This window comes from Pelodiscus sinensis, chromosome 5, assembly GCF_052426305.1.
Source record: "Pelodiscus sinensis isolate ZL-2025 chromosome 5, ASM5242630v1, whole genome shotgun sequence".
NCBI classification, from domain to species: Eukaryota; Metazoa; Chordata; order Testudines; family Trionychidae; genus Pelodiscus; species Pelodiscus sinensis.
The window spans coordinates 21,217,503-21,239,405 of record NC_143056.1 but is presented as its reverse complement, the minus strand read 5'-3'; the positions used below and the strand labels follow the sequence as shown (position 1 = coordinate 21,239,405).

The 21,903-nt window shown below is 46.7% G+C and overlaps 1 protein-coding gene and 1 long non-coding RNA gene across 9 annotated transcripts in view; one reads left to right on the top strand and one right to left on the bottom strand.

Moving 5' to 3' along the window:
- Window positions 1-12,299, bottom strand: part of CDC42BPB (CDC42 binding protein kinase beta) — a 138,352-nt gene extending 126,053 nt beyond the window's left edge. For 4 of the 8 annotated variants that reach the window (XR_012903286.2, XR_012903287.2, XM_075926513.2 and 1 more), the window contains exon 1: window positions 11,602-12,299. Coding sequence is in view for 6 of the 8 variants with exons in the window: in XM_075926513.2 (XP_075782628.2) it covers window positions 11,602-11,779 (178 nt within the window). In the remaining 2 variants the exon portion in view is untranslated. The remainder of the gene's footprint in view (window positions 1-11,601) is intronic. The other 4 variants (XM_075926512.2, XM_075926516.2, XM_075926515.2 and 1 more) reach the window with 2 other exon arrangements.
- A 44-nt stretch (window positions 12,300-12,343) lies between these two features.
- On the top strand, window positions 12,344-21,023 carry LOC142829073 (uncharacterized). The gene is made up of 2 exons (XR_012903288.2): window positions 12,344-12,776; window positions 20,064-21,023. It is a non-coding gene; the product is annotated as an uncharacterized LOC142829073 (long non-coding RNA).
- Window positions 21,024-21,903: the final 880 nt, after the last annotated feature.

The window sequence follows — 21,903 nt, the reverse complement described above, 5'->3', positions numbered from 1 at the left end:
CCCGGGCTTCCTGGAATCAGCGGCTGATCAGTTTCAGCAGCAACTGACTTGGGGTTCTTAAGTTGAATCTGTATGCAAGTCAGAACTGGCGGTCAGTTTCAGCAGCGGCTGAATCTGGACGCCAGTTCCGACTTACATACAGATTCAACTTAAGAACAAACCTACAGTCACTATCTTGTACGTAACCCGGGGACTGCCTGTATACTGTAATGTTTTCGTTTTTTTAAGACTTTACCTTTTTGCTCAGTTCACCTGCTGCCGCTGTTACCTTGTGACTCATTTTTTGCTGAAGGTCACTCATTAGGTTCTTGCCATTTTGATGCCAGACTATCTGGAGTGCCGGACTATTGGATGCCGGACTATTGGAGTTTTACTGTACTACTAACTGATGAACTTGCAGCCTCTGAATTCATATATTTATACTACAAATCTGGACAAAACCTGTTTCTCGATAACCATTAAAGTAGATGCAGTGAGGATTTTCTCTTCCATAAATTATGATCTCTAGTAAGACTTCTTTAATCAATAATGAAGCTTTAAAAGAAAAAAGTACTTAAAAGAAAAGTACTATCACACATTTCTCAGAGCTCTCTCAGGATTCTGTCCACTAGGTTTTTAAGTACTGGAGAGGGGGAAGTTTGGAGTTAAAAGTAGGCCTTGGCCACTTCTTTCCCCCACAACAAGATAATCCATTATCTTCCACCAGCTGTCACCCATTTTCATTTCCAATAAATATTTTCATAGGATCTCCCACAGAGATCTAAAGATAAATTACTCAAGCACATTTTCCAGTAAAACCTTTGCGGTCATTTATTTTTCAACTACCAAGCACGCATTTGAAGTAACAGCTATTAAATATTATTTGAAGTAATGCATTAGACTTAATAATTTACAAGATATGAAAGTGCTTACAATTTTAATTGTTCTATCAGATGTACAGAGTAGAAGTGACAAAGCCTATCTTTCCTTAAAATGCAACATTGTAGGATATTGGTTTTTTAAACTTTGGATTAAGTACTACTAAACTAATTAAGTGGAGATTAAAGGCCAGAAGAAACTGAGGCAGCAAGAAGGACACTGCCTCGGCAATCCTCAAAGAGCATTCTATGTCTTGAAGAAGAGGGTTCCAAAGAAAGTCCTGCCCTGGGGAGACGGGCACGGACACACACGGCAGCAAGGAGTCACATTTCCCCTCCCCTCCGTAATAGTGTCCACCATACCAGTAAGAAAAGGATTTTATATGCACCACTAATTTTAAGTAATGCTAGCAACACCCATGTTTAAAACTCAACACTAGTATAGCTCTAGTACCTTTTCTCCTGTCCACAATGATTAGAGATTTTGGGGAAGGGGAGAGGCTATTAGACGATTCTATCAGATAGGCCTTTAAGTAATCTATAGCACTGTTTTATCAATATGTTTTTCGGGAATAGACCACTGCCTACATGAGTGCACTTTTCGTAAAATAACAGTGTTTTTATTTGAGATTTTGAGAGGCTTTTTGCTGAAACAGTTTAAGATGCTGAAAATACATTTACAATTGACTGAATAGTTAACAGCACTATTTCAGTTTTAATATATAGTGAGCTCAAATTGTGTGTTTACTCATTTTAAACACTATTAAGAATTACAGTCCTACAATGCAAAGCTACCTGTCCTTGCAAAATATAAAGACTTGCAAACAAAGTGCACTATTAAATACATAATAAACGGGAAAATGAAGGGCTTTATTTTTCCCATTTTATCAGTATTTATTCCAAAATTAAGAAAAACAGGTAAAACAAATGAGTAAACAGCAAACAAAGGGCAGTGGTGAGAGGGAAGCCTCATACTGACAGGGAACAGCAGGCTGGTAGGCACTCACCAGGTAGCATTTAAGGAGCACAGAAGCTCCCTGAAGGTCTGAACTACATTGGTGAAGTTCTCCCAGCTTCCCAAATTTGACTTTACCTGTCTTACCCTCACTCTCACCCTTGTCCTGCATAGAGGAAGTGGACAGGGCTGCACTGAAGGGTCAAAGTCAGGAGAGGGGCACAGAAGATTTAACTCCATGACTTCTGGCACATTTCCAGACAGCCCCCACCTTACCCTGGGCCTTCAACAGAGCAATGTCCCGGGGAAAGTGGACAGGACCATGTTGAAGGGCCAGTCATAAGGAGTACTGTTTAGCAGGGGAAGCAGCCGCAGACTGTGATTATGAGAGGGCTCTGTCCATCAAGGAAACCAGTACTCCTGGGGTGCTGCCTTCTAGTCTCAACCTGACCATGGCCCTTCAGCGCAGCTCCATCCACTTCCAATGTGCAGCGGAGAAGCAAGATGGACAGGGAGCAAAGACCACTCAATCACTGCAGTGACCGACCTACAGGGAGGCCGTGCCCCACAAGGACTGGCCCCATCAAAGGCCCTCTCAGACTACAGTCCTTCAGAGCAGCACCATTTGCTTTCCTGGAAAAAAATTCCTGGGTAAAACCACTGAACCCTGTATTGAACACTGAAAACTGAAAATGAAGGGTGTTAATACACTATTGCAATATTAACCATTTTAATTCTTCCAATAAGATAACTAATTTGTCAGATTTTATTAGTTGTAAATGTGTTCTCAAAGAGTTTAGGAATAAAGAAGTTGAATATATTTCTTCAGAGAGCACGTTATTGAGTTATTTTTATAGTTTACTGTCCAGCTTCAATACTCAGACTCAGGAAGTGTCCCCCATCCCTCCCATTTTGTCCTTTTCCATGTGACAAATACAGTAAAACTCCAATTGTCCGGCACTCCTGGTAGTCCGGCACTAACTGGAACCCGGAAGTGCTCCGGCCAGCCGGACAATTGGAGCTTCTGAGAGCCCCATGGGCGCTTGCGGCTGGGAAAGGGAAGGGGAGAAGAGGGGAAGGGGATTATACCCCTGTGACGGGTCTGCTGGGACCCGCACTGCAACCGGTCAGGGGATCGGGGATGGGCGGGGGAACGGCACAGCGAGGGGCAAACCCCCCACCATTTTACAGGAAGGTAGGGGAAGCCCCGCGCCACCGCCAAGAGTTTCCGGGAGGGGAGCAGGCTCCCCGCCCCACAGACTGCAGTAGTTATCGCCGAGAAGGGGGTGAGGGGCGGTGCTGCGGGACCAATCCAGCAGCACCCCAGCTGCTCTGCAGGTTCCCCAACTCCACCGCTCATCAGTTTCAGCAGCGGTAGTTCCCCTCCCAGAAACTCTCGGAGGTGGCGCGGGGCTTCCCCCGCCTTCCTGCAAAATGACAGAGGGTTTGCTCCTCCCACACCGTTCCCCGCCCACCCGCCGGACGGTGTGCGGGTCCCGGCAGACCCATCACAGCCCCCCCAACAAAGTACCTCCCGATACTCCGGCATATCCAATAATCTGGCACCACCTAGGTCCCAAAGGTGCCAAATTATCGGAAGTCTACTGTACTTAGGTCTGCTCTTCAACTTAAATTTAGGCACACTGCTCAGGGTGTGAAAAACACCTCAAATGCCGGAGTTAAGCTGATCTAACACCCAGTGTAGATGCAACTAGGTTTAGACTGAGGATACGTCCAGACAGCAGTTTTATTTCAGAATAACTGATATTATTCCAAAATAACATCATTTGCAGGGCTCGCCGAGCTGCAGCAAGCCCCGCTCACCAGCCACGCTGTCCGGTGTTCTGTGCATGCGCAGATCGTTCTGTGCATGTGCAGATCGCCCGAAACCAGGTCTTCCGGGATGTAATCTACTCGCCCTGATCATTTGCATCTACACAATGAGCAATTATTTTGACAATGTCAAAATGATGTCAAGCTGGAGGACTTCTTACTCTGATTCCTGTAACCCTCATTTTATTAGAAGTAAGGGAAATTGAAGCAAGAGTGCTCTCTCGGACTTCCAGCTGGGTAGACAGTGCCAAAAGCCAAAATAAGTTATTGCGACGTAAGCTATGCAACTGACACAGCTCCAGTTGCATAGGTTATTTCAGCTTTAGCCCTGCTGTGTAGACGTGCCCTAAGATATTGCCATTTGGAGAAATGGATTACTCACACAGACAGAAAAACTACTTCAGTAGATGTAGGAAGCATCTAAATTACAGTGTTACAACATTGTAGATGCAGTATGATTTATTTCTAATGGAGCTTGAAATTGTCTTGGCAACTTTTGGTTTGTTGCATTAAATGACAGTAGCAGTGCTGGGAGCAGGTTTTAATTTTAACTCCGAACAGTTTGTGCAAGTCTTACATTACGACAACATTAAAATTAGAGACCATTTTCCACTAAATTATAACAATTGCAAAGAAGATTCCATGGTTACCTTTACAGAGATAACTACATTCTCTGGCCTCTAATGTATGACAAACTGTTTTAAAAATTACATATTTCAGATCCTTTTGCCACCCAATTCTTACATTCAATTGACAAACACACTCTATATTTTCCACAAGAAATTGCATGACTGGACTCTCCATTTAAGGCATTTGGGAACTAGGGATGTAAAATTACATGTAATTGGCTAACTCTATAAACGTATTATTTAACCAGTTAACTGATTAAAGGGGGCTACCCGGGCCAGGGCACTCCAACCCAGCTGGAGCAGCTCCCCCATCTGCCACTGGTCTGGGAACCCTCTGCTCCCATCGCAGGCAGGAGCTACTCCAACCCAGCCAGAACAGCCCCAGCCTGAGAACCCCCTGCCACAGGTAGGGATTGCACTGGCCAGGACAAGTAATAGGACAAAAAATAGCCCCTATTCAGGAAATAAGGATTAAACGATCTCCCCTGGTCCAGCAAAATCCCTCATCTGTCACCAGTCAGATCCGGAGGGTGCCAGATCAGGGTGGTCCAACCTGTACTTGCAACTAGTAATGGTAACACAGTCTCCTTGCCAAGAAAACAAGTGCCACTGCTTCTTAACATATGGTTATGGATCACTTATGAAGCAAAAAAAGTTAACTAATTCAATTTCTCCTCATTCAGAAGCATCAAGTTCAAGTCATAAGTTTGTCAATATTTATACTCACCATATAAAAAGGAATACCTATAAAAAACATGATGCCTGAAAAATACATTATATGACTTATACTTACATATATCCAACTCAAAATATTCAATTTCAGAAGTATGGACTACTTTATCTGCAAGGAAAAAAATTGATTTTCTGTTTCATGCACATTTATTCGAAATGTGAGAGATCAGGAGAGCACTCTACTGTAAAAAACACTTTGTTGATAGCTCACATACACAACACTAACATCATAGAACACTAGAACTGGAAGGGACCTCAAGAGGTCATCGAGTCCAGTCCCGTGCCTCAGAGCAGGACCAAGCACTGTCTAGAGATCATCATGCTTTGTACTTAATACACTATCTGAAATGGTATTACAGTGACATACTGCCAGGCTATTCTGGAGTGGCCCTATGAAAAATTTTCAAGAAAAATGACCAAAAGGTCTTGTGTTTTCCTGATGGGGAAATTTTAAAATGTAAAAAACATTTTCAGAATGAGAAAAATATTTCCCACCCAGCAATAGATATGAGTGACATGATATCTTGTCAGTTTCATTGCTAGTTTTGTGTTGCAATACATCTTTTTCACCCTTGCCAGTTGGCACTGGATGCACAAATCAAATGCTACATACAGAGTAACAAACCTCTTGGTTGGGCCTCATCCACACAGAAGTTGGAATTTCCAAATGCAATAGGTGAGTGTGGAGCGAGGAGGGTCAAGAGACATGCAAATAAGGAAGACAGACTGATGTGACGAGTTAGAAGAGAGCACTACAATATAATGGAAGGATGTTAAATTTCAATTAATCAGCTAATGGAATAGTCGATGGAATTTTCTCTATCCTGCTGCCTTTAAAATGTACTAGAGACTCCAGTGGCTCCTGTACATTTCAAAAGGAGAGACCCAGCAGGTTCACTGCCTTTCTCCCTTTGAAAAGTACAGGAGCTCATATATATTTCAAAAGGAGAGATGCAGGGCCCAGGGCATCCAGGAAAGCAGAGCAGGTGTCATGACCTTGAACTGGGCTCTGTATCTTTGGGGCTACCCCATCCAACCAGGGCATGCAGCTCTCAAGAGCTATGGCGGTTTACACCCCTCCCTCCTGCTATAGGTTCTGCTCCCTGCTCTGGGAGAGGGTGGGGCTTGCACTGCTCTGCAGATCTGGGGTGGGGCGGCTGGTTATAGGCTGATGCCGCCTCCATGAGGTGCCAGGGTTTAGAGTTGGACATAAATTAATATTTTACTTAGTTTATCAAATTTCATTTTAAATAAACATGATAAAGTTAAAACACTTAATCTGTTTAATAATTTAAATTAAACAGTTCTCCCTAGCTGCAGCTGGTTCAGAAAACATGGTCACCGTTCCCAGCCTACCACTGTCCCCTCCCCCTCTAGGCAAACATTTCCATAAATAGAAGTGAATAAGTTAAATCTTGGCAAGCCACTTCTGAAAGGTTGCAGCCCCTGACTTATAAATCATGACTGTTAAGGAAAAAGTGAATAAAGAAAAGTTATTTACTTGTTCCCATAACATAAGAACTAGGGGTCACCAAATGAAATTAATAGGTAGCAGGTTTTAAACAAACATAAGGAAGTACTCTTCACACAGCTAACAGTCGGTCTGTGGAACTCCTGGCCAGAGGAGGTTGTGAAGACTAGGACTTTAACAGGGTTCAAGAAAAAACTAGATAAATTCATAGAGATTAGGTCCATCAATGGCCAGGAAGGGTAGGAATGGTGTCCCTCGGTCAGAGGCCAGGAATGGGTGACAAGAGAGGGATTACTTGATGAGTCCCTCTTCTGTTCACTCCCGCTGGGGCACCTGGCATTGGCCGCGGTCAAAAGACAGAATATTGGGCTAGATGGACCTTTGGTCTGACCAAGTATGGCTGTTCTTCTATGCATGTGCATATACAGTTAGCTAAGATGTGCACACAGTTGAGGTGAGGGCGCACAACTTATGAGAATCTTGACCTAGGTCATCCAAGGTAACTAGTGATTTCAGAGACCTGCAGAGGTTCAGCAGGCTCAGCCCAGCTAGAGCAACCCAGCGCATCAGGCTCACCCCAAAGAGCAGGCTGCTCTAGCCCAACGGCAGGCTACTCCAGCCTGTCAGGCCTCCCATCCACAGGATCCTGGTTAAAGGGTTAAGCAGTTCAACATAATGTTTAACTGGTAAACTGATTAAACAGGATTTTACATCTCTACTAAGAAGACTATGTACTCTCCATCACTGAAGACTTTTAAGAGTAGGTTGGACAAACATCTATCAGGGATGGTCTACATCAACAGTGGGCAACCTGTGGTCCAAGTGCTGCAAGTGGCCCATTGGGGTTCTATATGTGGCCGAGGAGACTTTGTTTACTGCTGTCCACTATTCAGCTGGTCTCCATATGCATATTTTCCCCCCCACTTAGTATACTAAACTGGCACACTTAAAATCAGGGCACATAAAGTGAGGGGCATGCTGATTACACACCACACTAACTGAGTGCCATGTGCTCCTTCGGAATTTAAAGCACTACTGGGGTACAGTAGAATCATTCAAATTCTATGTACGTAAGCACAATTAGCAAAACTACCGTATCCCGGGAGACGATTTTCATTACAATCTAGCAGCCCACTCACGCAGACTGTTCACTGGCCTAGGTTGCCTATTGCCAGTCTAGATTAGGGACATGAATGGTTAACTGGTAAGCCTCACTCTTAATGGTGAACCAGTAGGGGCTAGAGAAGTTCCCCGCCTGCATGGGGTCTGCTCCAGCCCTACGGAGCCTGTTGCAGGCAGAAGCTGCTCCAGCCAGCCAGCCAGCTGGAGCAGCCCCTGTTTGGGGCAGGCCCAGCACTGTACTATAAAGTAAGAGGAGACTTGAAATTGCTGATGCTGATGGCTGTTGGAGAAGAGTGTTCCCTATGATCAGAGCAAGGGGACTGGTAATAAGGACTTCTAGATTCTATTCCTGGCTGTGGGAAAGAAGTGTTGTCTAGTGGCACATGGCTTAGGAAATATCAGCAAGAATGCTGACATCTGGCATTCTTTCTAATTGTATGAGACTTGGGTATGTATTATTAAGAACTTGACTTCTATTCCCAGCAAGGACATTCTCAAATAAGATGACATTGTGCAAACTGTGTGATGGATACTTTCCTACCTTCAAAGGGAGCAGGGAAGGAAATTAGGCTTTTTTCAATAAGTGACAAAAGTGAACATCTGAAAGACGAAGAAAAAAAGGTCTGAACTGGAAGCAAGGAACAGAGTTCTGCTCATCTTCCCCTACTAAAAGTCTCTTGATGAAACCTCTAAGCTCTCTCTTCCCTACTGCAGACTAAGAGCTTGAAATACTATTCTTGAGTACTCTGCCACAGGAAAATTAGACTGTCCTGAATCAAGGCAGCAGCCTCTTGGCTCAATTCCAACGGGACTGAAGCCACGAGGAAGATGACCACCCCCTACATTCTAATAGTCAGGAAGCAGTGAGGAGATGGAGCAGAGGCTTTTACCATAACCAGGAAGCAGCAGAGTTCCAAGGAGAGAGAAGCTCTAAGCTCCAGTGTTAGGAGCTCAGCAGTTTCTGTAAAGCACTGCAATTCTGAGATATTCACACACAGAGCCCTGCAAATCCAGGACTCATTTTTGTAGTTACCAATGCAGATGAAGATACAAGTTTTGTATCCGTGCAAGGCTCTACCCATACACTATAAGGAGCTGTGGACAGCTGGATGGTATATACAGTAAGGATGTTAAGTATCGGGTAATTGGTTTTTGCATCAACTATTTGATTAGTTGATAGGGCACCTCTGCCTTTGAAGGGACTCTCCTGCTGACTCCAGGCTCCGTGCAGCGCTGCTGCTTTGAAACGCCATGAGGAGCCCCACGGAGCAGCTCCTCACGGAGTGCCACACGGAGCAGCTGACCCCCGGGCTCCCTGTGGCACTGCTGTTTTGAAGTACCCTCCTTTTCTCCCTCCCCTCTTGCTTCCTCTCCCTCCCCCCTTGCTGCATTTATCTGACAGAGGCAGCGGTGAAGGGGAAGTGACTAGCTGACTAGTCCTTCACATCCCTAGTATACAGGATAATTCACGTTTTTCTACTGCCCCACGAACATGAGATACCTTGTGTTAGGCTTAGGAAAGGTAACTCCCCTCAGCCTCACCTCAAACTTCCTCTGCTTCCTCCATATCCTTACAAACAATAGGAAATATTGAAAAGAATCTTGCCTGTCAGTCCATGTCCAAAGCCTTCTTCACTTGTTAAATCAAGAATCTATGAACATCCATGAACAAATTTCCCTTAGAAGTGGCTAAGTTTAGGTTTTAGGTGATATCCCCCAAAGAAATGACAGCTAGAGGTCCCCTCTTACACCACACATTTCCTTTGACAGTGTAAAACTTCAAGTTGTCAGAAGGAAGTTCCTTCTGCCTCCAACTGACAAGGATACACATTGATCTCTCTCAAAGCATAATAAAAATCCTAACTACAACTTCATGCTTCCTGTACATACATTCAACTTGTGCACATCAGCCTCGAATATTTACTAATACGGAAGTAATTGAGATTTTGCATTCTACCACAAGGAAGATTTGAGTGTTATGCATTTTGTTTCTTTATTAGTTGGCGGCAGAAGCAAACTATTTATGATGAGGAATCCATCAGTGGAAATATGCTGTGAGGGTTTTAGAGTACATATAAAAGGTGTCCCATAGTTGGCATTTCTTTGCTTTTTAGGGTTTGCACTGCTGGGGATGGAGAACACATTAATCAACTTGAATTGCTTTTAAGGGTTTTTTTTATATACACAATATAAATGTACAGGACTACATTTTTAGACCATTTTCCTTTCCATCAAATTATTTTGATTATAAACTTTTATCCGTATCCATAAATCCTGTTATGTTAGATGGTAGCTTGCATGCATTATTAAACAGCTACTTTGCTACATTAAGACGACCTAAAGTTATTGATTTGATAGTACCAGGACAGCAGTATATTTATTGCATTATTGTTGTTATATGTTGCTTCAAGCCAGAAAGCTTTTCATATTTAGTGAATATGTCAAATTGCTTCTCCTATTCTTGCACAAGTAGAAACAGAATAAATATTCTGTCATAAACACACTGGATGACAATGTGGTGGTGGTCCAATAAGGGATGAGACCACCAAAGAACTGTAGAGAAAGTACCTTATCCTCCAGAAATCTGCCCTAATCTTGCCTTCTCAATATCAGGACAAAGCTATAAACATATGATTGTAAGAGACTATATGGTAACTTATGAACAAGTAAATTCTCAAAGTGAAATCATACAGCATTTGTTACAAGGATATGGAAAAAGAATCCACTCTGCAGATGAAATACAAAAAGCTCCACTACAAAACAAATGCACCAATAGCTGTAGACTTACAATGCAGATGTGAGAAATTGTTAATTATTCAGTTGACAATCACATTATTGACATCAATAGATAACTTCAGAAATGGAATCCCCCTTAGGTTGCTAGCATGTAACAAAGAGTGGTGGCCCCCACAGAAATTAAGAACCAGCTATTCTGATATTTTAAAGCACTAATCTAATACTAAGGCATTTGGTATTTATTAAGATAAAGATGTAGACTTCCTTATAGCCCCACCCAAGGAAATCCTTTTAGATAGGGTGTTTCTTTACCAATCTAATTCATATGCGTGTGACACACAGGATAATGCAATGTGCCCAAGATCTTATAAGCCTTACCTCCCCCACAGCTTTTTATGCCACAAAGAAAATTAGTCACCTTCACCAATCATATTTATTTAAACAACCTAAACTGGTCAGCTATCATCACCAATTTAACATAAACCAGGGAGTAGAGCCAATCCAGTCTAATAGTATTACCAAACCACTACCTATAAATAAAATTCATAACAAAGATACACCTTTACAAGAAAAAAAAATTATCCTGTGCCACCACCTGTGCCTTTTCTTGTGGGTTTTCAGCAGTCAGGTTGATTAATACCATGGAACACAAATAATGAAACTTATCACATGGATTATCTGGAATTGCCTCTTTCCTTCAAAGGTACACTCAGATTAAAGCATGCACTCTAAATGTGAAGTACCCTCCTCACAAGCCCCCCTTCCTCTTTTAACCGATTATAACAAATCTGTCACACACAGGACACAAAGCCTTGCTAAAGAAGCAGAATTTCCTGGCCTGTCCCTGCTGCCCCCACCCCATCCGTTCCAGGTAGGCACCGGATTAGCCTGACATTTCAGGCTAAGCCAGGCAGGGTTTCAGGCCAAGGGCACTCTAGGGCCACTCCTTTTACTCGCAGCCAGGCGGCTCTTTTGGAAAGGGAGGCGGCGGTTACCGGGTTTCAAGGGTCACATCCTGGCAGCTAGGGTGTTACCAAGGGATGCGTCATACCCAATGGGCGGCATCTCCCCTTCATGCAAAGCATGGGCTTTAAACCTGGGGGGAGAGGGAGAAATGACGAGCTGGCGCTGCTCCTTTTCCCCAACCCAGCTCTCACTAGCCCAGAGCTGCTCCCAGCTCCAGGGGTATCCTCTCCGTCGTGCCGGGAGATGTCCGAACCGCGACCCCCGGGAATCGCCCGCCCGCCCTCCCCTGACAGGCCTCACCCCACTCGAGGAAGTCGGAGACATATCGGTCCCTGCGGAGCGGCGAGTCGCGGCTGCACTCGGTGTAGAGCCCGACCAGCAGGTCCAGCAGGGTCTCCACGCTCAGCGCGCTCTCGTTGCGCCGCGGCCCGTCCAGCAGCAGCTGCTCCAGCTTCTTCAGCCGCACCTTGGCCGACATGGTGCCGCCGGGCGGAGCCGGGGAACACCGGCCCAAACAGGGGGACGGGGACGCACAGAGGCCCCAGACGACGACGCTTCAGCGTCCCCGCAGCAACGGCAGCACCATCCGCTCCGCGGCGCTCGGCTCGGCAGCCCGGGCCCGGCAGCGGCGGGGTCTCCTCCTCCCCCTCACGCCGACATTTTGGGAGGCCCGCCGGGGGCTGGGCAGCTGTTTCCACGGGCTCTGCCCCAGGCCCGGCTGGTCCATTGACCGGTCCGCCCGGACCCGGCCTCCTGCGCCCGCCTGGCCGCCGCTGCGCTCAGCTTCTCTCAGGGCCGCAGAGTCCGGTACGGGGATCCGCCGCGGTTGCTCCTCCTGATGGGACCGGAGGCTTCAGGTAACCCGGGGCCGCGACTCCTCAGCTGCAGCGAACACGGCTCTGTCCAGAGGAAGCACCGAGCGGCCCCAGCCGGGACCCAGAGCTACGCCCACCACGCTAGCGTACGGACGGACGTGTGAGGCGGGGCGAAGCTGTCCCGAGGAGTATTGGGAAAAGTTGTTTGCCGTAGAGGTAGGGCCGCTCTCAAGTGTCTTTGGAATGACCTCCGCAGATTCGTCATTCCTGGGCAGAGGCGAACCGATTAGTTTCAGTAAATTCGTTCCCTGGTAACGAGGGAAGGAGGAGAAGGCTTTGCTTTCTCCTCAGCAGATTCGCATCGACGCCCTGGCTTCCGTTAGGCAAATGGCGGCAGCTGCTGTCGGGGGTTCAGGCCGTGCCGGCGGCTGAGGTAACCCCAGCGCAGGTGTGGGACCCCGGCCGCCCAGCGAAGACAAGGCTGGCATCAGCCGCACGTGTCCCACCCCCGTCAGACCCCACAGCGATCGTCAGCCCCTCCCCCCCGCAATAGGAGAGTGAGCGGCCGGGGCTGGCGCCTCGGGGTCCCAGGGACGCTCAGCCCGCCCCGCCTGGGCGCGTCCGGCTTCGCCTTCAGCCTGCGCGGAGGCCCGGCTTAGGGTGAGAGCGTGCGCAGCGGGAGCGTGGCTGACAGGCAGTGCAAGAGCCGTGTCCCCACGGACCCTTCCGCCGCAGGGAGCACGCAGGGCAAGTGCCGGCTCCCGGGGCCACCGCGGCTCCAGAGCCGGCTCGCTCTGCTGTCGTTTGCAAGGCATCTGAGGGCACCTCCAAGCACCGACCGATCTTTAGCCATGGCCCGTCATAGCAGTGGAGGGAGGGAGGGATGGGTGTTACACTGTGATGAAAGGTAATTTACTGGTAGCCGAGGTAATACCGCAGGTTGTCAACAACAAAAGAGGATTTTGTTTAACCCAGAACAAATGGAACTGGATTCCATCTACCTACAAAAACATTAAAATAATATAAGGGTTGGACTATTTATATACACCAACACCCTATAGCTTGCTATTAAGTGTACTTAACGACATATCTCTTTCTAAATGAAGAATATCTCTAGCTATCCCAATCTGCCCAAGCAATTTTTGTTCTAGTTCAAAGCTTTCCTTTCCCCAAATATCTCACTGGGCATTTTCTAATAGCCAAGTCAATCTCTGAGCCTCACTAAGATGGGAGGAGCTACCTCCCCTACATAGAAAAATGACAGTGAATACAACATAAATCATGTCCCGAGACAGCAAGGAATGCCTTTGCCATATTTATATTAGTATTCCATACCTACAACTGCCAGCTTTTGCGGGCCTGATGCAACATTGGACATTTGGAACTCAACTCTCTGAGCCACAGCCATTGTGAATAATGCAAGAAGGTCCCTGGTAAGAAGTCATTGTCTCTGGCAACTGTGGCCACTTTTAGCCATGGAACCCAACATAGGGCTAGGATTTGAGTTCAGGGACTGTGGCTCTCAATAGTCAAATAGAATAGAGCACTAAGTGGTGGTGTTGACACGAATTTGGGACTGTAGGGGGCATTGAATAAAGCAGTCAGAGTGTTTACATCATTTTTATTACATTACAGCACATTCTGGGAGTTGTCAGCTCTGAGAATTACAGCTGTTTGGGCCCAGCTGCAGAATTGGGAGCTTTCAATTCCATGGGATGTGGTCACACAGAGCCTGAATTAGATTTGCATGCTAGGTCATGAGCCATGAGGTCACAAGCCCTCCTATCAGGACCAAATGAATCACTGCATGCTGAAAGTTGCCATCCCAGGGAACAAGGCCACTCAGACCCACATGTCTCAGTTTCCAAGCATTGCATACAGGAAGCTGTTATTTCTAGGTTGGGGCTGTACAGAACCAGATCCCCCCCCCGTATGTTAGTGCTGTAGAAGCCAGAGCTGTTCAGGTTCAGAGGTAACAAGTTTGCAGCTGTCTCTGAGGGCTATGCTGCTACATGCTGGATAGAGTTGCATGCTCTGATATGTTAACCATATGGATCCAGGCAGTTGGAGCTGACCAGATGTAGGAAGGCTACAGATAAGGATGATGTCATGGTAGATGTCTACAAAAGATCTAACCAAGAAGAAGAAGTGAATGAGGCTTTTTTTAAGCAATTAACAAAGTCATCCAAAACACAGGGGCTACGTCTACACTGGCCCCTCTTCCGTAAGGGGCATGTAAATTTCAGCAGTCGTCGTAGGGAAATCCGCGGGGGATTTAAATATCCCCCGCGGCATTTAAATAAACATGGCCGCCGCTTTTTTCCGGCTTTTAAAAAAGCCGGAAAAGAGCGTCTAGACTGGCCCCGATCCTCCGGAAAAAGCGCCCTTTTCCGGAGGGTCTTATTCCTACTTCAAAGTAAGAATAAGAGCCTCCGGAAAAGGGCACTTTTTCCGGTGGATCGGGGCCAGTCTAGACGCTCTTTTCCGGCTTTTTTAAAAGCCGGAAAAAAGCGGCGGACATTTTTATTTAAATGCCGCGGGGGATATTTAAATCCCCCGCGGATTTCCCTACGACGACTGCTGAAATTTACATGCCCCTTCCGGAAGAGGGGCCAGTGTAGACGTAGCCAGGGTGTGGTGTTGATGGAGGACTTTACCTAGTCAGACACCTGTTAGGAAAATAATACAGTAGGGCACATATCATCCAAATAGGTCTTGGAATCCATTGGCAATCATTTTATTACAGAAAGTGGAGAAAGCAAGTAGGGGAAAGGCTACTTTAGATTTGATTCTGACAGATAGGAAGGACCTATTTGAGAATTTAATAAGAGGTAAAAGTGATCATAACTGGCATAACTGAGGTGCATATCTGGCTGGATAACCGTACTCAGAGAGTAGTTATTAATGGTTCACAATCCTGCTGGAAAGGTATAACAAGTGGGGTTCTGCAGGGATCTGTTTTGGGACCGGCTCTGTTCAACATCTTCATCAACTATTTAAATATTGGCATAGAAAATACGCTTATTAAGTTTGCAGATGATACCAAGCTGGGAGGGGTTGCGACTGCTCTGGAGGATAGGGTCATAATTCAAAATGATCTGGACAAATTGGAGAAATGGTCTGAGGTAAACAGGATGAAGTTTAATAAAGACAAATGTAAAGTGCTCCACTTAGGAAGGAACAATCAGTTTCACACATACAAAATGGGAAGCGACTGTCTAGGAAGGAATATGGCAGAAAAGGATCTAGGGGTTATAGTGGACCACAAGCTGAATATTAGTCAGCAGTATGATGCTGTTGCAAAAAAAGCAAACATGATTCTGAGATGCATTAACAGGTGTGTTGTGAGCAAGACAAGAAAAGTCATTCTTCCTCTCTGCTCTGCGCTGGTTAGGCCTCAATTGGAGTATTGTGTCCAGTTCTGGGCACCTGTTAGCCGATGGTCAGGGCAGTGCATGTGTGTGTGTTACATCTGAGTCTTCAACTGCTGAGACACAAGGCCCTGTCGCAGTGGGCAGTCTAGGTGAGACTGACGGGAGCCCCGAGGAGTTTAATGTCCGGGTCTTTACCGCTAGGATCGGGATCCCTTCATGACGGGCAGCCAACAAACGCCCCAGAGTTTACAGGGAGAGCCTATTACACCTCAGATTTTGACTGCTAGGATACACGATCCCTTCGCAGCAGGCAACCTGGGGAGGCTGAGAGATGCCCCAATGGATCTGTCCCCTGGAAGCGACATAATCCAATGCTCAAGCTCTCCCTATATCTGTCCCTTATGACTGGCTGGAGTTCTTTTTAAAATTGTGCTTGGTTCTGTTACAGCAACTGAAGGAGTCAGGTCACAGCTTAAACAGTTACTATTTTATTGTTACAGGGTAAACTTAGCTGTTAAATACTACTACTGTGTTACAGATAACACAGCCACTACAAAGGACAGGACAGAAATTACACTAATAAGTCACTTACAGGTACCATGAAGCCCTTTTGGTTCTCTGAGCTCTTATTAAATGCATGCAAAATAGACACCCAGCAGGTATATATTTTCACCCCTGCGTTCCAGACTTGGCGTGGCCAGCGTCTTTCTCTCAATCCCTAGGGAAGAAGTAGGGCGAGGTTGGGCGGCCCACAGACCTCGGGAGTCAATCAATACCTGCCAGCAGATGTAGATGATTGGAGCTCAAATGGGGTGGGCTACTAAACCCCTCTTTATACCCCTTGGGTCACGTAGGCTTCTTCCTGGTCTCAAGTGGCCAATTAGGAAAAATGGCTTTGAACGTCAAGTTTCCCACGAAGGGTGCAAAGCATAATTCACACCTGGGAAAATGCAGACAATGGGCACCTCTGGTATGTGATGGGCGAAGATTCCTCTCCTGGGACAGTGCAGGCGTGTCAATTACTGGTACTAGCCATCAGGGCGGCGGGAGGCCCTGGGTCGTCAGCTAGCCCATTTACTGTCTAGTTTCTGTTTATGGTAGAGTCAGGGACAGGCAGCACACCTGCGTTCCCAGGGCATCAAAGGCTAACTGCCTTTCTCTTGCTCTCTGGCGTGGGGGGGGGGGGGAAATAAGATGGGGTTCATGTCTAGCTACAGCACCGCATTTCAAGAAAGGTGGAGAAATTGGAGTGGGTCCAGAGAAGAGCAATAAGAATGATTAAAGGTCTAGAGAACATGACCTATGAAGGAAGGCTGGAAGAATTGGGTTTGTTTAGTTTAGAAAAGAGAAGACTGAGAGGGGACATGATAGCTGTTTTCAGGTATCTAAAAGGGTGCCATAAGGAGGAGGGAGAAAACTTGTTCATCTTGGCCTCTGAGGATAGAACAAGAAGCAATGGGCTTAAACTGCAGCAAGGGAGGTTTAGGTTGGACATTAGGAAAAAGTTCCTAACTGTCAGGGTAGTTAAACACTGGAATAAATTGCCCAGGGAGGTTGTGGAATCCCCATCTCTGGAGATATTTAAGAGTAGGTTAGAGAAATGTCTATGAGGGATGGTCTAGACAGTATTTGGTCCTGCCATGGGGGTAGGGGACTGGACTTGATGACCTCTTGAGGTCCCTTCCAGTCCTAGTATTCTATGATTCTATAAAATGCTAGAGCTCATGATACAAGGAATGGTAGAAGAGAAAACATCAATGGACTTCAAGAAGGCAAACCATAGCATATCCTGAGAACTGGAGGTAAAATTCTGTGGGAAGCTAGTCTAAATATGAAAAAAAAGCTCAGGAGAGTTGGCAGTTTTTTAAAAGAACATTAAGGGCCTAACAGCAATCTATCCCATACATAGGAAAGATAGGAGGTATGGTAAGAGACTACCTGGATTAGTCAGAAGATCTGCAATGACCTCAAACTCAAAAGAAACATACAAAAAATGGAAACTAGGTCAAACTGCAAAAGATGAATCTAAAAATACCCACAAACATGTAGGGACAAAATAAGAAAGACCACATCAAAAAGGACAAATACATTAGAAGCAAGAGGAAGACCAAGTACAAGGTAGACCCATTACTTAATGAGGAAGGAACACTGCAATGGCAAATGCCTTTCTTCTTTTCAGCAAAAACATTGGCAGTGATTGGGTAACTAACATAGTAAATATCAACATAAACTAGGTAGAACTGAAGGCTAAGAACAAGTTAAAAATTAGGGATGTAAAAACTGCCCAGAATAGTTAACTGGTTAAATGCTTTGTTTAACTGGTTAACCACTGGCTGCAGGCTGTAAGGGCTGCTCTGTCCCAAGCTCTCCACAGCTCTGTCAGCTGGGCATCGTGGGGGGACTCCAGTTAGTCAGTAAGCATGCCAGTAAGGCATATGCTTACTGGTTAGCTTTTAACATCCCTACTAAAAACTACTTAGACAAGTGACATGTTTTCAGGTCATCAGAGCTTGATGAAATATGTCCTAGAATATGCAAGGAACTAGCTGAAAGTGGTCTCTGAGAACTTGTGGCAGACAGGAGAGATACCTGAGAGAGGACTGGAAAAGGACAAATATAGTACCTATATGTAAAAAGGGAAAACTAGTCAGCTTAACTTCGGTATCTGGAACGATAATGAAGCAAATAATGAATTTGTAAACACCTAGAAGAAAATAAGCTGATGGGTAACAGTCAGCATGGATTTGTCAAGAACAAATCATATCAACCCAATCTAATATTCTTATTTGACAAAGTAACTAGTAGGGATGTTAAATTTAGATTAATCAACTAATCAAATAGGAATTTCCATCAATTACTCAATTTAGTCAATAAGGGCGCCTCTGCCTTTGAAATGTAGCAAGAGTCCCACCGGCAGCAAGGGGAGAGAGGAAGTGACTAGTCAAGTCACTAGTCAACTATCTGATAAGCATATGCTTATTAGATAATCGATTAGTCACTTACATCCCTAGTAATTAGTCATATGGCTGGGGGTAGGGGAAAAGCAGCAGACGTGATATATCTTGACTTTAGTAAGGCTTTTGGTATGATCTCACTCAACCTTCTTGTAAACAAACTACCAAAATACAACTTAATGGAACTACTGTAAGGAGGTGCATAACTGGCTGGAAAAACACCCTTTTGTTAAAAAGAAAAGGGTGAAACTGTTTTCCTTAACCATTGAGAATAGGACAAATAATGTGCTTAATTTGGAGCAAGGTAGATTTTGGTTAGACATTAAGAAAAAGTCCTAACAATAAGGGTAGTTAAGCAGTGGAACAGTTTATCTAGTTTGAAATGTCTGTGTCTGGAGATTTTAAAGAACAGATTGGACAAAACACCAGTCAAGGAGAGTCTAGATAATAGTCATGTCTCAGTATAGGGGAGTGGACTAGATAACCTACTGAGATCCATTACAGTCCTACAGTTCTATGGTTTCATGACTCAAGAGCTAGAATCATAGCCACTCAGACCAAATGAAGTATTAGATGCTGGAGGCCTTTATCTCCAGGGATCATGGCCATTGGGGGTACATCTAAACTACACGCCTTTTTCGACAGAGGCTTTTTTGAAAGTATCTTTTGAAAAAGCCTATGTCAAAAAAGAGCGTCTAGATTGCATTACGCAGATCAAAAAAGTGATCCGCTTTTTTTGAAAAAGAGCATCCAAACTGCCGGACGCTCTTTCAAAAAAAGAAGGCACCCAGAAGTGCTTCTGGCAGGGCATGGGGGCAGCCTTTATTTACAGGTGCTGCTGCATGCTCTTTGCAGAGACACTTGCTTAAAGGGATCACTCTGGACTGCCGTTGCTCTGCTCCTGCTTCTGGCTTGCCTACCTCCTATAGGGAAAGCAAAGCTGCTGCAGTTCTTGCTCTGGTTGCCCTGCTTCCTCAGACACCACAGCAGTTTGTTTTCAGATTTGTTTTTGTGCTTTTCACTGTGTTTTTGGCCATAGAGCCTGAGCTGCCTTTGGGTAGGCGATGGCCCCACAGTGTGATGCTGGAAGTTCTGCTGCATCTTCATGAAACCATCATGATGTTTGTGGCAGAGCTGGATTCAGAGCCCAGCTTTGAGCCCCTCACTCAGGCTGCAGCCCCACTGCCCTTGCTACCGAACTTATTCCTGGAGAGGTGAGTTTGGAGGCTGGACACCAGTTCAGACTGGTGGGACCGGTTTGTTATGGAGCTGTGGGACAATGACCAGTGGCTCCGAAACTTCTGGCTGCAGAAGTCCACCTTCCAGGAGCTCTGTGCCTGGCTTGCCCCTGCCCTGCAATGCCAGGACACCCACTTGCGGCCCGCCATCCCCCTGGAGAAGTGCATTGCTATTGCTCTGGGGAAGCTGGCCACCCCCGACAGCTACCGCTCCATGGGACATCAGTTTGGCGTGGGGAGGTCTGCTGTCGGTGGGTATGCCGGGAGGTTGTCTGGGAGGGCTCTTAGGGTTTGGGAGAGGAGGGATGGGGGAGCACCTCTCAGCTCACACAACTCCTCTAATGTCCTGTTATGTGTGTTTGTATTTGTCCCTTTCTGCAGGTAGTGATGGCCATCAGCTCAGAGCTGCTTCACAGGACTGTCCACCTCAGAGACCTGGATCCCATCTTGGCCAGATTTGCGGGGCTGGGTTTTCCAAACTGCGGTGGAGCACTCAATGGGACTCACATCCCGATCTGTGCACCACCCCGTCGAGCAGCATAGTATATTAACAGAAAGGGCTACTTTTCGATGATGCTGCAAGCCCTGGTCGACCACCAGGGACAATTCACAGATATTTGTGTTGGGTGGTCAGGCCAGGCACACGATGCCCGCATATTCTGGAACTCATACCTGTACCGCAGGCAGCAGGCTGGGACATTCTTCCCGCAGCAAAACTATGCAGTCAGGGATGTGCAGATGCCTACGTGCATCATGGCCGATGCAGCGTACCCCCTTATGCTCTGGCTCATGAAGCCATTCATGGGACACCTGGATGCGAGCAGGAAACTGTTTAACTCCCAACTGAATCGGGCTCACTTCCAGATGGAGTGAGCCTTTGGCTGTCTGATGGGCAGATTTATATGCCCACTCACTCGGCTGGACATGGGGGAACACAACATCCCCGATGTGGTTGCTTCATGCTGTGTGCTGCACAGCCTAGTGGAGGGGAAAAGGGAGGCCTTCCTCCCAGCGTGGGGAACACAGGCTGATGTGGAGGGGAGGTACTTTGAGCAGCCCTGGACAGCTGCCATCCGGCAAACCCACCAGATGGCATTGTGCATTCGGGAAGCCCTGAGGGAGCAATTCTCCCAAGGAGACCGACGAGTTTTCCCAGGGCCTTCCAAATGTGGGATTTCCCCATGCCCCCAGTGCCTTCCTCCCCAAAACCCCTGCTGGCCCCACATTCACACACTGTATGCATTCACACTGAGAACAGAGACAGGTGTTTATTTCACTGTTGATTGTTTCAAAAACTATAAAACTCTTTTGTTCAGAAAAATAAATTGTCATCAAAGTTAAGTGCTTCCCTTACTGACTCTCACAGCTGGGAAGGGGGATGTCAACCTGGAATGGGGGAGGGTGGCTCAGGTCTGAGGGTGCTGCCTGGATGAAGAGCCCCTGGCACGTTGGCTGTGGAGGCCTTCTCAGAGACAGCCGCTCATGTGGGCTGGGACAGTAGGGGGCTGGGCAGGAAGTGGGGCTGTACCTGGGTCTGGGATGGCAGGGGGTGAGGGGGCAGCAGGGGATGAGGAGGGAGCAGGGGTTGGGGGGGTGGGAGTGAGGGGGGAGTAGCTGGTGAGGGGGGGCAGGCTGATCAGGAGGAGCAGGACCAGGCACAGGACCGGGGAAGGCCATGGCCTCCCGCATAGCAGTGCAAATATCAGTGCACTGCTGGACTAACTTGTCCAGCAAGTGCCTGCGCCACTTTGCCTCTGCCTGCATCCTTTGGTTAAATGTGTCCTGCATCCCTTGCAGGACTGAGATGTGCTGGGACACCAGGTCCAAATATGTGTGCCAGTGCTGATGGGTTCCCTGCAGCCATCTGGGTGGCGCTCCCCTTTTGGTCAGCTGGTCTGGCTGTGGAAGACAAGAGGGACAAGTCATCAGTCTTGCATGCTCATGCTTTCCCTCAGATGGCATGCCCTCCTTCTCAGCAGTCAGTGCCTGTCCTAGGGTCAGGGGATGCTCATGTGGGTCTCAGTAAGGCATGCTGTGGCCTGGCCAGCAGCCACGGCCTCCCTGGAGCCAAGAAGGTGTGCAGGCCACCATCCTGCCCACCCTCACACACACCTCATGGCCAAGCAGCACAGATAGGGTTCCCACAGGTTGCTGAGGCCTGAAGCTATGGAAATCCCAGCGTCCCCAACTCATGTCTGCCCCTGGCATCACTGTCTGCAGG